The sequence below is a fragment of the Schistocerca gregaria genome, chromosome 1, assembly GCF_023897955.1.
Source record: "Schistocerca gregaria isolate iqSchGreg1 chromosome 1, iqSchGreg1.2, whole genome shotgun sequence".
NCBI classification, from domain to species: Eukaryota; Metazoa; Arthropoda; class Insecta; order Orthoptera; family Acrididae; genus Schistocerca; species Schistocerca gregaria.
In genome coordinates, this window is record NC_064920.1 from 11,666,670 (window position 1) to 11,684,378 (window position 17,709).

The 17,709-nt window shown below is 38.0% G+C and overlaps 1 protein-coding gene across 4 annotated transcripts in view; it reads right to left on the bottom strand.

Moving 5' to 3' along the window:
• Window positions 1–17,709, bottom strand: part of LOC126325221 (serine/threonine-protein phosphatase 2A 56 kDa regulatory subunit gamma isoform-like) — a 317,252-nt gene that overhangs the window by 104,000 nt on the left and 195,543 nt on the right. For all 4 annotated transcript variants that reach the window (XM_049995158.1, XM_049995168.1, XM_049995181.1 and 1 more), the window contains one exon: window positions 9,218–9,351. In XM_049995158.1, the coding sequence (XP_049851115.1) occupies window positions 9,218–9,351 (134 nt within the window). The remainder of the gene's footprint in view (window positions 1–9,217; window positions 9,352–17,709) is intronic.

Sequence of the window (17,709 nt, forward strand, 5' to 3'; positions counted from 1 at the left end):
AGTTTAAATTTTATATCCCCTCTACTTTGACTATCATCAGCTATTTTGTTGGTCAAATAAAATAACTCATCGACTACTTTAAGTGTGTCATTTCCTAATCTAATTCCCTCAGCATCACCCGACTTAATTCGACTACATTCCATTATCCTCGTTTTGCTTTTGCTGCTGTTCATCTTATATCCTCCTTTCAAGACGCTGTCCATTCCGTTCAACTGCTCTTCCAAGTCCTTTGCTGTCTCTGGCAGAATTACAATGTCATCGGCGAACCTCAAAGTTTTTATTTCTTCTCCATTGATTTTAATTCCTATTCCAAAATTTTCTTTTTTTCTTTTACTGGTTGCTCAATATACAGATATAACAACATCGAGGAAAGGCTACAACGCTGTCTTATTCCCTTCTCAACCACTGCTTCCCATTCATGCCACTCGACTCTTACGACTGCCACCCAGTTTCCGTACAAATTGTAAATAGCCTTTTGCTTCCTATATCTGACCCCTGCCACCTTTAGAATTTGATGGAGAGTGTTCAAGTCAATATTGTCAAAATCTTTCTCCAAGTCTACAAATGCTAGAAACATATGTTTACCTTTCCTTAACCTAGCTTCTAAGATGAAGTCGTAGGGTCAGTATTGCCTCGCATGTTCCAACATTTCTATGGAATCCAAACTGATCTCCCCCAGTATTGACTTATCAGTTTTCTTTTCGTCTGTAAAGAATTCGTGTTGGTATTTTGCAGCCGTGACTTATTAATCTGACAGTTTGGTCATTTTCACACCTCTCAACACCTGCTGTCTTTGGGATTGGAATTATTACATTCTTCCTGAAGTCTGAAGGTATTTTGCCTGTCTCATACACCTTGCTCACCAGATGGCAGAGTTTTCTCACAGCTGGCTCTCCAAAGGCTACCAGTTGTTCTACTGCAATATCGTCTACTCCCGGGGTCTTGTTTTGAATTAGGTCTTGCAGTGCTCTATCAGTATATATCCAATATGTAATCCAGATAATGCAATGAAAAGTTTATGAGTAAAGATCTACACTGATATGCACATGATGGACTTCTGAGATTTTCGAATTCAAGTCCACTAACCAAATTTCATAAGCTGATATGTATTTGGTTTTTTCCAGATCAGCAGCCAATAGCAGTCACTATTTCTCTGACCAAATGGCGAACCTATGTTGCTGTGAACAGCCAGACACACTTACTGCAACAAATCATTAGCTTGTATCTTGGGTGTGGCTTGTTTACTCAAACTGCAGTCTACATGCACTGTGAAGTAACATTTAGTAATAGTTGGTAAAAAATGGATTTCAAATCAAAATTTTACTGTTGCAATCCATTTGATGAAGGCCATGCAAGAGAACAGAAGAGTTTGAGGAATGTTCAGGAGTGTGTGGTAAACAAATCTCCAAATGTACTGTTAGGAAGCAAAATTTGCAGCAAATGCAGGAAGGATATATCACAAAACCCATCAACCCATGCAGGTGTTGCCTTAGTTGAGCTAGGTACTTCCAGAGATGATGTATGTGAAGATGAAATAGCATCAGATCTGGCAATTGATTCTGTAGATATCAGCCTTCAGTATTTAGGTCACTCTCCTGTGGAGGAAAAGAGGCTCCAGCTTGAGGGAAAAAAAAAAAAAAAAAAAATACCTAAAGCAAAAATTAAAAAAAAGTTGCCTTAGTGTTGGAGTATACTTGTATGACACAACTGGAAAAAGAAGAGTGTGAAAAAAATTTAGAAACAAAAATCATAGCCCACCTGAAAGATACGCTGCACAATTCAGACCAGAATTTTAGGTTAACAGTTGAAAGGCGTAAAGTGAAAGAACTACATAAGTGTGAAGAACACAGTCCTACACTTCCAGCATGTTTCTTAGGTGCATGTCCGTATTTTCCAAGTGTGTAAGGTTGACTGATTATGTGTTTGAACTGTTTGGTACAAATTACATTGCAAAATGGTGTATAAGTTTTGGTTAACTATGGGCAGGGTAGTTATGGAGAAACTAAAAAAAAATGAACATACGATTTAATTAGGATGCATGTTTGAATGCACCAATGAAAGAAATCTGGGTGCATCAGGATGTGTGCCACATTTAACTGACATGAAATTACTCTTCCAGAGAGCAAGTGCAATGGTCACTCGTGTTTGTCAATTATTTGCTACTGTGAAGATGAACATTACTGCACATGTCAAAAATTAGTTTCTATTTTGAAGCTTCTCTACAATTTCCATTTGTTGCAAACCCGGAGAGATGAAAATCCCTCAATAGTTCCTGTTCTGATTTTGACAATCCAGTTCTAATTGTACTATTACTTTCGAATTCATCATATATGGACAAATTATCAATTACATCTCTTATTGAGACATTTTTATTTAGTGTGTGGCATAAAAGATCATGTGAATTAATTACATGTAAATAGTCAACAGTGTAGACATTAAGTATGCATACAATAAATACACAGAGTATTCACAGAAGATTCCTGGATTTTTCCCTGGTTTCCCAGTTAAAAAAATACACTTTTTCCATGTTAAGTAGCAGTGTATTTTCCCCAAGACTGTAAAACTTATCAATCCTTTCTGAAAGACTCGCACAGCACCATATACGCTGTGTATTCTCGTATTATGATATGCTGTATACTCCCATATTATGAAAGTATAAATTCGAATTACACCAAACACAGCACTGTAGTTCCCAGAGCATGGAAATTGAAATAGCAATGCCTTTTCTATCATAGCTCATCTCATGTGATCTCACCAACCGGGAAAAGCAGTGGTTCAGAGCTACAGGAAAAGCTAAGCTTTCACATATAATTGGCCTTTATAGTATGTATTACAGCTTAAGGTACATTAAACAATCATGTCGATACAATTTTAAATAATGACATAAATGACGACCAGCCACTTGGAAGAATTTCAAGCCCAGAAAAAGTATTAAATTTTAAATGAGTGTCCAATTCTTTGTGATTTAAGAAAGTCATCACACATTCTCACATTTAATCTAATTCATCTTGCATAAAAGGAAATTTAGTCTGAAGGTAATACTTTTCAAACAACCAACAATATTGTCCCGCGACCTGTTACAAATACGTTTTTTTTTAGCAGTTGCCAGAGCACGCCAGAAAACCGGGATGTGCAGCTACAATGACATAGGTAGCCTCTTTGTTCTTACGTATAAAGCATTAAGAGATCTTACATCACATCATAAAAGAAACAGCAGATTAGAAAATACTCCACGAGCATAATTCGGCTTTAAGTGCACGTTCATATGTCCAGATTCACAATGAAGTAGGCCTCAACCTGTGGTTTTTCAGATGCAAATTTTCTTGCAGTACCAGTACTGTATTAACTTATGTTTGGTTGTTTATTATGGCAAATGATGAAAACGTGCACTTGAAATTAAGCAAATAGTTTAAACCAGCCAGTAATTTGGAATGAACCACTCTCTTTCAAATAAATTGACTGCCTCTGCAGAAAAGATTAATAAATGTGAAACTTCTTTAGCAAACCGACAAAAATAACTGCATTCGACTGCAAGGCAATTAATGCCGAACTGCGAAAAATGTCGAAATAAAATAAAATCAGAAAACAAACTAATATTTTGGCCTTCCATAATTATGTGAATGTATTTTAATTCACTTGATAGCTCTCGGCCACAGGAATCCATTTTGTTTTCATCTGACGTGATAACTGCAAATGAAAAGGAAACAGCAAAATCACTGATCAACAACACAGATCACAGACTACTTCTCTCCACTACAACTCAGACTGCTCTGCACATGCATGAATCTGGCAGCTTTGGTATGACAGAAAAATTCTCTGGCTGCTTGGTGCTACCACTGACACAGCTAACAACCAGAAGCAGGGCAAGGTACTGCTCATACGGGACGCAACTGCACATGCACATGAAGCCACTGGCAACTGCTAAAATGAAGCTCACGTACACAGTTGTGATAACACGCTCATCAGAAGCAGTTTGTTACAAAGTACTGGACAGACTTCATCCTAAAGCCGTTGACACATTTTGCTGTTAGCAGACACTTGTGTGTGCACTGTATTTTGTCGTAAATGGTGTATTTCTTTGCAATTAATTTTTTTTTCTCATTAATGTTTTCAGGGTGATTTGTGTACAAGGAAAAAAAAAAATCCTGGATTCTTCCCGGATTACCCAGTTAAAAATACACTTTGTCCCAGGTGAAAACACACTTTTTCCGTGTTATTAAGTGACAGTATATTTTCCTTCAGAACTGTAAAACTTATCAATCCTTTGAATGGCTATGTTTTTATACACGGGCATAGAATTTACCAGCACTTTAGAAAACCAAACTCAGGGAAGAAAACTCCTTTGGAAAAGTTTTAGATTAGCAGCAACATATACGCTGCATATTTTTGTATTACTAAAGTATAAATTCAAATTCGACAAAACCCCGCATGTTACTTTCCGAACCATTCTAATCTAGATTACGATGCGCTTTTTTAAGCCAGTCATAGCCCATGTCACGTGATCCCGTCATCCGATGATAGCAGATATTCAGAACATAGTACATGTGATGTGGTCAGCCAATAGCAACATCACTGTTAAGTAGTGCGGATACACAAACGAGAAAAGATTCATTTAATATACAGTGTTGCTACAAGAAAAGCAAAGCTTTCACATATAATATTGGTCTCTAAGGTTGATAAGCTGCTAGAGAAGTAAGCCTTCACATATAACATTGATATTTTTTGCGCGAGTTACATTTTAAGACATATCACACAAATGTGCAAGTAAAATTTTTAGCCGAGTCCAGTGACTTGTCCTCAAAGTTTTCCACAAATAAATTAGCTACCGCAGAGGAGAGAAAGCTTCCCGTAGCACTACATCAATTTGCTCATAGTGACAACATGAATGTCTGATCTTCTGGGCTCGAAATACTTCTAATACTGTTGTTGACCGTGCAGCTTTTTCTCTGGAATAAATGAAATGTCTATAAGGTACATTACATTTGCAGAATTGTGGACAGTTGGGAACGTGAGTCTCACGAAAAGCGTGCAAGGGATAAGTCCCTGCAGTCATCCTATTCATGTGTGTCCTTGGTGGCTCAGATGGATAGAGCGTCTGCCATGTAAGCAGGAGATCCCGGGTTCGGGTCCCGGTCAGGGCACACATTTTCAGCTGTCCACTTTGAGGTATATCAACAACACCTGTCGGCAGCTGAGGGTTTCAGTTAGTCATCATACTTCTAAATGGCTCGTCATCAAATGCTCTCTGATTTAAGAAATTCATCGTACATTCTCGCACATAGTTCAACTTGCGTAAAATGAAATTTACTTTGAAATTAACGCTTTTCAAACCACCATTCGCAATATTTTCCCGCGACCTGTTAGAAATAGGTTTGTTTCAGTAGTCGTCAGAGACTGCCAGATAACAGGTGCCATCACGCTTTGGCAGCTGCTATGACACAGGAAGCCTGTATGTTCGTATGTGTAAAACATTAAAAGATCTTACATTTATGACTTAATGACATCAGAGGATACTGCAAGAACATCGGATTTTCGTAAACCATACTAAAATGGCACATCTAAAGTGCATACTTAAAGAGCACATTCTTATGTCCAGATTCCCAATGAAGTACGCCTCGACCTGATATTAAGCTTTTCAGTGTGGGTTTCGGGATGTAAATATTCTTGGAGTACCAGTACTGTATTAACTTATTTTTGATTCTTTATTATGGCATAACACCATATGTACTGGAAGTTGAAAACGTGCACTTGAAATGTAGCGAGCAGTTGAAATTAGCCAAGAATGTGGAGCTGAACACTTCCTTTCAAACACATTGACTGCCTCAGTGTAAAAGATTAATAAAAACCAAATTCTTCAACAAACCGACAAAAATAAACTCATTGTTCTACAAGGCGATTAATGCACACCAGTCAGAAAGGTGGAAATAAAATGAAATCTGAAACTAACAATGTATATTAACCTTCCGTAATTCACTTGATAGCTCCCGGCCACAGAAAACCATTTTATTTTCATTTTACACGACAGCAGTGAACGAACAGGAAACAGCATAATCACTAAATGTAAATATGAGTCACATGGAGACTACACACTTCCTCACTATAACTCAGACTGCTCTGAGTGTCAGCCCCGGATCTACAAAATTTCTTAACTGGAGGAGTCAGATCCATAACACACCCATGTTCGAGGAAATTTAAGACATGTTATTTGGTCTTAAGTGTGCCAGAGTGCAGTGCCATCCCTCTTCACATAGCATTCTTCTTTCGCTCCGTGGAATTGAAACTTGTACATTTTGTACTGAATGCCATCAAACTATATTCAGGACAGTGGAAATTAAAATGTCGTGTGGTGCCTCTCCTGCTTCCTTGTAATCGGGAAACAAGAACCCTTCAGAAAATTTGCATTCTTTATTGCGTGTTAGCTAATAACTTTCTGTTTTGGATGACATAAAATTAAATATAGGGTACATAAAACCAATAATGTCAAGAGACAAACAATACAGTACACATTTATTCAATCCTTAGCTCCTAGCATTATTTCCTCCCTAATCTTGCTACAGCTTTACATGACATGCTTTCCTTTCTGCAAAAGAATATATTACCTCATCAAAGTTCGTCAAACGTTTGCTACTTGAAAAACCAAAATATTGTTGTCTAATACTCCAAAGTTATTAATACAAATAGTACTCAAGTGTGGTTTTTTTCCGGTTCGATTTGTCTATTTTGTCAATGTCTGCTAGATAAAACAAAATAGGTCTTTCTAACACTGCAGAAACTGCAACACACACTAAATAAACGAGACTGTTTTGGCAGAAATTGTCATTTTTATAACACGACAATATAATTCATGAAGATCAACATAAAATGCCTATTAGGCCTACTACAAGCAAAAAGCTTTATGTTAGAAAACAGCTTCATATTTCATTCATATGCTCCAGTTTCTTGAGCACGAGATCTGAAAGTACGAGATTTTTATATGAATTTGGAATCGTCATATTCTTCCCTAAATTGTGTGATGTCCCCGTTTCCTCTCCTTCCTTGTTCCAACAAACAATCTTGTCATGTCTGATTCTGGAACTATTCCTGCTTTTGTCAAAACTTATTCACTGGTTAACGTCACTAACCCTGCCAGAATCACCGGTTCAGTTATCCCTGACTGTTCTCCGGTTAGGCGTTGTTATGTTCATACAAACCATTTTCTGCGCTACTTCCAAAATAGAACTTAAGCGGCTGCTAGACGGGGACTGTACAACTGGCCCTTACTAGTGTAGCGACCTGGCCAAAAAATTTGTCAAAATTTCATTTTCCTGGATACACCGAGAAGATAATATGTAATCTTTCTTACCTGTTATTCCTGTTAGTCTTATTTCTGCTCTGGTTGTCTGCATCTATGGATTTCCCTAGTAATTATAACAATGCTGATCATTCACAAACCCAACCAACAACATAATCAGACAGCGATTGGTGCTCACTCGTTAGGCTTTACTCCGCTCAGCTTGTATAGCCCGGTCCCCTTTTACCTGCAGGAAAGTTTATTTCTCGATGCGACAAGGATTCCCCTGACAGAGACATCACGAACACTATGAACGCATTCAAAAATCAACTTATTTATTTAACTATGGGACCAAAATGCTGATGTCATAGGTCCTTAGGCTTACACACTACTTAACCTAACTAAGGACAAAATACACACTCGTGCCTAAGGGAGAATTCAGACCTCCGACAGGAGGGCGCAGTGCGAACCATGACAAATCGTCCAACACCACGCGGAACCCCACGAGGATTATGATTCATTCAGAAATCAACTTACAGAGTGTGTTCAGGAACCAACAGGGATGCGAATCAAAATCATATGAGTAATCGATAGACCAACGTGTGCTGGAAACTAGGCGCTTTGCGAAACAAGGTTTTTTTCCCCCCACTCCTCCTCCACAAGAATATGAATTCACCCCCACCCTCATAGATCCGGGTCCACTGCGTATGCGTGAATCTGGCAGCTTGGGGGCGGCATTAAAATTTTTTCCAGATGCATATAGATGCTTGCTGCAACTGTTTACACGGCCAACAGCCGCATTTCTGTAGCCAGAAACGGGAGAAGGTACTACTCAAATGCCACTCAATTGCGCATGCACATGAGCCCGTTCGTAGCTGCTAAAATGAATCTAAACAGTTGTGACGTCATGCTCATCGGACGCAATTTGTTGTTATGAAGCATTGCACAGTCTTCCTAAATCCTTTGACACAATTTGCTGTTGGCAAATGCTTGTATGAGCACTGTGTTTTGTTGTTGTATGTGGCACATTTACTTTGCAATTTATGTTTTAAGTAACATCCTTTGTTAGAGTATCGATTCATACCAGTCGAAATTACAAAAATTTATCTGAAAACTAAAACAATGAAAAGTTCCTGGAATTCTAGAAAATTCCTGTGTTTTTCCCGGTTTTCTCCCGAATGAAAAAATTCCCGGTTTGTCCCAGATCTCCCGGTTGTCCCAAGTCATATACACCCTGGTTTTATTGCTGCCGTATTATTCTACAGTAGTGGGAGACAGTAAAATTATTTGTCGAGTATCAGTTTAGCAGCCAAAATCACAATATGAAAATAAATAAATAAATAAATAAACAAATAAATAAAAGAAATACTAATAAAAAAAATTCACATGTTTCTCACAGTTTTCTCAATGAAAAGTTTCCGATTTTTTCCTTGGATTTCCCAATTTTCTTAGGGTGTATACTTCATAATACAGGTCATATAAAAAGAAAGGAAGGACTAGATACAAAGATGATTAAAACTCACAAAACCAGAAAATATATGGGAATAGAACTACAGCCAAATGTTCACACTGCAAAAGATAACACTATGAACAGAGAAATGCTGAATGGCACACACTCAGCTGTTAAGTGGGCAGTTTGTGAAATCTCCAATAACAGCCTTCGCAAAATCTTACCGAAATATCTCTTACAAAAGCCAAAGAAATTCTAGACAAGTGTAAAAAGCTGTTGCAACACAGTTAGTGTCCATAGGAGTTAAAATTGAGTGTAACAAAGCAAAAGCAAAAACACTCAATTCCAATTTCAAATATTCCTTTACAAAGGAAGATAAATAAGTAACAGCTACTCCTAGACTTGTGCTACTAAGGTCACTAACATATCACATTTTCAGCCTATTTTCAAACTAGTGATCACATCTTACGTACAAGAATTGACAAATGCAGAATTACCGTAGGAAGAACTCGTAGACGAGCTGCAAGTGGGGCCACGCTGCCTCCAGGGTGGGTTCATCCTCTTCAGGATCAAACTCCGCCCCGTTGGGATTACTCGAAGGCGGCAGCGTCCGAAACAGATTCACTGCAAACTGGTGCAACAGCACACTGTTATCCTTACAACTACTGTAACCATTGCATACTGTACTAAAATTGTATGGCTGCAGCATGACTGACAGGTCTCTCTCTCTCTCTCTCTCTCTCTCTCTCTCTCTCTCTCTCTACAATACTAACATCCAGCCTACAAACCAAGCAAATGTGAAAAGCAAGTACTGTTGTTGGAATGTGACACAAATAACTTATCATGGCTGATGGAAGTCTCTCCCACTGAAGAACACCTGAATACATTCAATTTATATCTCTATTATACTTTCCTCGTCAGAAGATCTATTCTAATGTAAAGAAACAACTCATTGGCATGCTCATATACTGCTAGTTATTAGCAGCAGTGTACCCACACCAGATGTTAGATGCCACTGGAAATCGGCCCTACATATTTATCAGTTTTCCACTGTTTTGTAGCATTAATGGTACGGTGAGTCTGACAGTCTTAACTTTTTTTGCCGATCACCGTGTTGAAGGTTTCACCCGTGTAGTTCTAGGTTCAGGTCTTATTTGACAGTTGCTTTCTTTTTCCTGCCATTCGTGCTCCAGTGCTGTTGTCGTGCTGTGAAAATGTGAAAAGTTAATATAACCAAAGCAAAAAAAAACTCCAATCTGCCAATTTTTCGACAAACGCTTTATTTCGTCATAATTAGTTTTGCACCTGAGCAGATAGTCGGTAATAATTACAAAAACAGATGCAGTGTTCTCAAATCATTACAGATATGATAATGTGTGAAGTTGTTTCATGTTCTCTAGTGAAACACAGCCACAGAAAACCTTTAAGAGGCTGAGAGAGAAAGATTGTGCTCAATGTGTTCGATTTCACTATATATTAATTCACTGACATTATAAATTGTTCTATGTGGAATTGGCAATTATATTGTTTATTTGTACAAACCACACATATATGGAATTTGATGTTACAAAGTTGGTCTGTTATGATGAATTAACCCCACTACAGCAAGCCGGTATACTTCACCCGGTATACAGATCTCAGTGGCAGGGACAGCAGACTGCGGCACGCTCACTGCAGCAGCCGGAAAGGAGAAGTGTGAACTGTGAGGGAACCCCATAAATGTAGCACAATGGCTGCACACGACGGTTCCCGACAGGCAGTGATTTACGTTTTGCAGAAGGAGCATCAGGTGAGATGACTATAGACGCACAAGAATATGTAGCAAAATGCTAAGTTCCTTGTTAAACTAACAGCAGAGTATAGCACACCCAGACTGATTCATTTTAGTCCTAGTGCCATCAACAGGAAATAATCAGGGTATCTCATTAGCTGAATAAGTCACAAGTGAAAAACAAATAGTACTGGACCATAAGAAGATGCTATACTGTGGTGAAATCTTAAAACTCTGTAAACCACTATCAGCCCATTCAATGGAGACCCAAAAAATGTCGACTTGCAGAAAAAAATTTTATTGTCGCAAATTTGTATGCAATGGATGGGGACGGGGGGGCTGACGTAAAGGCATTTTCCCAGGTTTTTCTTTAATATTTCCAAAACTGCAGTATATAGTGAAAATGTTTCCCAGTACAAAATTAAACTACATTAAACTGCCACTAAAAATGCCCTATTAATTTTTTTCTCTAGCACTAACGGTTTCCACATTGCCAGGCACAGAAAAAACCCATATAACTGAAAATGGTGTTTTAGTTGTGCAGAATTGATGCTTATTGTTAAATAAAGTGGATTAAGAAGTGGTGTGTAGTAGAACTGCAGTAGAACCATATTAAGGGATAAACTGTGTAATGGGGAAAGGGGAACAGGGTGGAAAGTTTGGGATGGAGATTATAAGCACGAGGTAAGGTAGGTCACTCAGTTGTGGTCATGAACTTCCCTCCTCTGTAGGTCTGCAAAGTGGAGGGCAAGCAGGCAATTACACAGTCTCTAGTGCACTAATGACAAAGAGCAACTGAAGGGCATTTCACAAATTATTCCAACCCTTCCAGAGTGGGTGGTGGGCCTAAGGCAAGGGTTAGATGTTTAACAAAGTGTGTTAACATTACACTGAACACAGGTCAGAGTTCAAACACAAGAAAAACATACAGACATATTCTATGTACATCTCTGGAATGCTGCAGGGCAAACTGATCCTCAATCTCCTGTATGACAGTTTCAGTGATCTTCTGAGAAAAGTGACATCCTCCACCACGAGCGCTACTTGTTTTTCAATTTGCAGACAGATTCCATCTCCCCAAAACTTCTTATTCAGCTTTAAAAAAAACAGCTTTTGGAGATAATTGTATGTGCCAGTCACATGTTTTCGTCTGGTTCAACAGGTTTAAAAATGACCACAAATTATTTGAAGATGAACCACAGTCCGCCCGTCCTTCCACCTCAAAAACGAATGAAAACGTTGTGAAAGTTTGTGACTTAGTGTGCTCTGATCATAGACTTACAATTAGGGAGATGGCTGATGAACTTGAATTAAGTTTATATGCAGTTCAGTCAATTTTAACTGAAGATCTGAACATGCATCGAGTGTCCGCAAAATTTTATTTCAAAAGTGATGTCAAGTGACGGAAGACAATACTGACTTGAAGTGTGCCAAGAACTGATTAAACGGACTAAAAATGACCCAGATTGGTTAAAGAGTGTAATTACAAGTCACAAATCATGGGTATATGGGTATGGCCCTGAAAACAAAGTGCTGTCTTCGCAGTGGAAGACTCCAGATTCACCATGAAAAAAAAAACCACGGACAAGTCAATCGAAGGTACAGACAATGTTGGCGACTTTTTTCGATTCTTCTGGTATTGTGCATCACGAATTTACCCTTGGAGGACAGACAATTAACCAGGAATACAACAAAGTATTGGATGCTATACCATGACAATGCTCTGGATCATTGAGCCTTCTATATTGTCAAATTTTTGATCAAATTCAAAATTCCTGTGCTTCCACAACTGCCATATTCCCCTGATTTGGCACATGCAGACTGCTATCTGTTTCCTAAACTGAAATTTTCTCTGAAAGGCAAGCGATTTGACTCGATTGAAGACATCCAGGCAAATACGGAGAGCCCCCTTAACACAGTGCAGGAAAACAATTTCCAGGAATGTTTCAAGAAATGGAAACACCATTGGAGTCACCGTGTTCAGTCAGAAGGGGACTATTTTGGAGGAAATGCATCACAGTAAGGTGTAAGTACCACTATTGTACAATTACAAGCCCATTCTTAAAACTTTCCAATCACACCTTGCAATGCGTTATATATATATATATATATATATATATATATATATATATATATATATATATATTAAAGACAGAGAGAGAGAGAGAGAGAGAGAGAGAGAGAGAGAGAGAGAGAGAGAGAGAGAGCGGGGGGGGGGGGGGGGGGGGGGGGGGAATCTTATATTCAAGATCACCTTTTACTCAGGTAAATACCATACATTGCAAGGTTGGTGTCAATATTTCTGATGGAATAGAACAGTAAACTTCTGCAATGCATTGCTTGTGTTCAAGTATCTGAAGTTCTGTAACATGTAGGCAACTTACTTCCATGGCTGAAGGAGGCAATTTAAACCACTGAGCCTTGTGAATTGTTGGGGGAGCTGAGTGTACGGTGATGCGTTCCATACACCTCATGCTGTGTGGAGTATTCCAACCAGTGATAGTGGCAAGTCAATAAAACCTATTGCCAAATACATATTGATACAGTTCCAACTGTTGGGTTTTTTATTTAACAGCTCATTTAACAACTGCATGTAAATACCCGCTTAATAAACTGAAAATAACTCCACTATGTAAATATAAGCCCAGAGAAGATGTTTCCTCTAGTCACATGAGAGAACATATCTGTATTTCATGTAAGGTTAACATTCTTTGTTGAGAATGGACACCTCAGGGCATGTCCGCATTCTGCGTTGCCAGTGATTTATAAGGTTAGCTGTGGAGTGGTTGATATAGCTCTATGAAACATAATGTAGTTTTTTTTTTTTTGACATAGTGCGGTAGAGAAAATTGGGAAGAGCCCTCTTGCCTTTTATTTTTGCAGAGCCAGGTCTAATGAAGGAGGGAAATGCATGACCAAAGTTGGGTGACATACCTTCCCTCAAGCTTCTAACCGCTACACCTGCCCTTCTACCCTATTGAACAACGGCAACTGAATTTATCCCTTAATAAGGTCCTACTGCACTTAGATGTGGTACACACGTAAGATAAAGGTCTCACGAAGGACTTCACAGACAGGCACTACCTCCTAAATCTAGTCCACAAACAGATTTCTCATGTCTCCCCTCACCCCTTCCTGCCTCCGAGAATCAGCTACAAAGGAGCGCTTTCTGTGCCATGTAAGCAGGAGATCCCAGGTTCGAGTTCCGGTCGGGGCACACATTTTCAACTTTCCCCATTGAGATATATGAACAACTCCTGTTGGCAGCTGAGGGTTTCGAATTTTCATCATAGGATTTTTTTTTAATTTAATGTAGTTTACTTTTGTACTGCAAAACTTTTTCACTAGAAATGACAGTTTTCGAGATATCTCGCGCCCAACTGATCACGTGTTTTAATATGTTATGCATTACACTCTCCCATACTACTGTTCAAAAATTTGCAACTACACAAATTTTCCACCCAATATCCCTTTGTTGACTGGACTATATTATTACGTAAAATAAATGAAAGGCAACCACTCACCTATACCCAAACAATACCCGGAGCATAGTAACACAAAAAAACTGCATCTGCACTAGTTTGAGCACTAGCTTTTTATCCTGCAAGGGTACACACATGACACTCAAACTCTATGTGTGTGCTATTGATGGAAAAAGAGCTAGTGCACGAAAGTCAGTGTGAGTGCTGTTCTCTGTTATATGTTAATGTGTGATATGTATGAATCCACTATAGGTGAGTAGTTGCATTTCCCCTATTTTGGAATTTCCATTACTGTTGGCTTATGTTATTAGTTATTTTCGTTTTGTGGCCTTTACTGAATGCCTTTAGTAATTTTGTAAAAAAGTTTTCTTTTTTAAATCTTCTATGGTAATCTGCAGTTCCCCAGTAACTTCCCTGATCCCACAACTCTTCTCACATTGCTCTTGCTCTTCCATAATTTCTTGATTATTCTCCTGATGATTCTGTTTTCATTTGCGATGATCAGACATCAAATGAACAAAATTTGTTTCTTATTGATCATACTCGTTATCAGTCCACTGTCCATTCTCATGTTTGTCTATGATACTATTTCTGTTTGTTTTACTTGCAATTTGTACTTAAGTAATCACTGCTGATACAACTGCCTCATGGTCTAGATACCAATTTCAATATGGGCTTTCTCTGACAGATTGCGTTTATTTTCTGCTATTGTGTAACACATTTGTGTAATATCTCTTTATATTTTACTTATTATCCCTGCACAATTCTATGAGTGAATTACATTTCCTACTTGACCATCTATATACTCGCAGAATCAATGTGCAAAGTAGTACAGTACTATTACTATTCCATGAGCGCATAATTACTCTTTGTAATATTCTCTCTGGTGTGTTGAGAGGACTTCTAGGATCTTCTCAGTGCCGAATAGCCGCACTGAATAATTGTAATTTTGCTATCGAGATTACTGGAAGAAAGAGACTGAACATATATTGTATGCTACTCAAGAAAATATATACTGAGCATTTACATAAAAGGTGTGTAAGGTATTTCATTATACATGTATTCTCTAATTGGAAATTTGCATGGAGGTGTCACTTCGTTGGTAATCAGAAGGGCACTACTGATGAATTGGAAACGAACCTGCAATTATTAGATCCAAGAGCTCCATCATTTCATTGGATGATTAAACTCTATGAAAGCAAACTTTCCGCTTGATCCGAGGTTTCCCGACTGACTACGCAACGCAAGAAAACGAAGACATTTTATTTACACAGGATTGCAGATCACTTTGAATCATCGAGACTGCAGACACGGAGAGTCATCGTCCAATTCTGATTAAACAAGTAAAGCTTAATTATAACTTTCTTGAGAGACTGTGATGACTGTGATATGTCTGCTTACGAATGAGATCATTAATAAAATACTAATAACTAACTTTCCTCCTCACCAGCAACCAGTATAAACACAATACTAATTAGAATAATATTGGTGCCGGTGTGACAGGTCTCTTTTGGATTGTTCTATAATACATGTATTTTATGTTTCATGATAAACTACGAGAACGAGCTGGAACTAAACTGCGAAGATATCCTGTGCTGACAGTAAAGGTTGTCGACAGGAAGGGTTTCACCTACTAGACAAGAACTGCACTCCAGAAGAAGAAGAAGAAGAAGAAGAAGAAGAAGAAGGGGGAAAAATTGATTTTTTAGTTAAAATAGAATTTGAAGTATCTTGGAAAGAAGTTTTTCAGAGAGTAGTAAGCTTGTAGAATTTCAATGTTATGTGATTATTATTTCGTGTGTGAGCATTTAACATGACTACCTCAGTGAATTAATCTGAATGTTAAACCTGGTGAAGACATTAATTTTGAAAGAATATTCCGTGATTTGTAAACTGTGATAGATAATTATTTCATGGTATTAACTAGAGCTGCATATAAAATGTCCATGCACCAGCAACAAGACGTGCAACAGCCTTCAGCTGTTTGAGCCTAAGCACAGGCCACAGAGAGCAATTCTGAGACTGTTGTGGATAGCGGTAGCAATATAGAAACCCCCACACTAGATCGCGTGTTTCTTGCTAAGGCACAAATAGAAGTTCAAACGAGAAAAAGCAGAAACAAATGAAAAACATCGAAAATCAGAAAAAAATAAAAAATTAAAGAAAAAAAAAAAATAATAGAAAAACGAGACTCATCAGCTGTACAGGCTCAACTTCAAAATCAGTTATGTGAAAGTTTAGCTGAAGGGCAAGCCGAAGTCTAATGAGAATTAGCAGCAGTACAGTCTGACCTGCATAATAAGTTAAGTGAAAATCAAACCGAATTACAGAATCAATTACGACAGAGCTTTAATGAACTAGATCACAGGTTAAATACCAAGACACAGGAAATAAAAAATCAGGTAGAAAGAACCGAACAAAATCTCCTTGCTCAATTTGAGCAGGTCCATCAGCAATGCCAATAAACTACCAGTAAATTAAAGGCGTAACTAACCGAATACGTATCTGTCAAGATAGACACGATACAAAAACAAATCGAACTTGTTCCTCAATTAATACAAGTATAAGAGGATATGCAGTGTGCCGTAGCTATGATACCTGAAATAATATAATCACAAGGCAATCTAAAGAAGCAGTTTGACGAAGTCAAGGAATACTAGACGTATGTTTAACATAGGATCAATGTACTTACCGGAAAATTTTCAGAAATAACATTAGAACGGCTGAATTTTTCTTCTGAGAAGATTGAAGAAACAGTGAAAGTAGCTTTGCAATCTATTTCTGATAGTTCCGAAGAGATTTCTTTGACAAAGGGTTGAAGGAAGCCAGCGGCTAACTTGGTGAGGAATTTTCGCGTTGGAAGGAGAATATTGAAAGATTGTTAAATCTCTCGCAGGAGGATTTGGAAACCGCGTGAAGCAAGAAACAAAATTCTCAATCTATCTGTAGCATTCCGTCAACATCAAGGTCAGACGCAGACAGAAGTATAACCTCACAGGTTTGAGTTGATCTACCAGATTGTCACCGTGCAGATTTTAAACAGGATGATTTTTTGAATCGTAGTACGGTAGAAGCAAAAACGATTAAACAAAGACAATTCCAAATCTTTAATCCTGATAAAATGAATGTGCATCCTGTAGTATTCATTACAAGCTTTAGAGGTCTATTTTCATAATCTTGGACAGAATGGCAAAAGATTTGTTGTGTGTCAGGATATATTCAAGGATCAGGAGCATTGTGGGCATCTGAGCAAATATCGTCGTGTAAAGTATATAAAGAATTTGAGCGGGCTTTTCTATCAAAATACTGGTCTGCTGGAGTACAAGAAAGACTAAGGCAGGAAGTGTTATATACTGAGCTACTGAGCCTTTCTCATTCTCTACAGGATCCCTAGAGAAATATTTTGAGGAATATATTAACAAATCATTTTACTGGGATGTACAAATTCCTTCACCTGACATACTCCGAATACTTAAATCCAGATTACCCACGAATATAAGGAATCAGATTTTGTACATAAATGATAAGGACTTAGACTCATTTATGACCACTCTCGATCACATTGATTTAACTGATGACGACGATCAAAAGTCAAGAGAAATGTTCCATCAAATAAGAGCAATTGAAGCAAATCAGAGCTACACTAGGAATGGAAATGGCAATAATAGTAACAATAATAATAAACACGACCAAGCATCTTATCCGCAAAGACTTAGAAATGGAAACAACAATTATT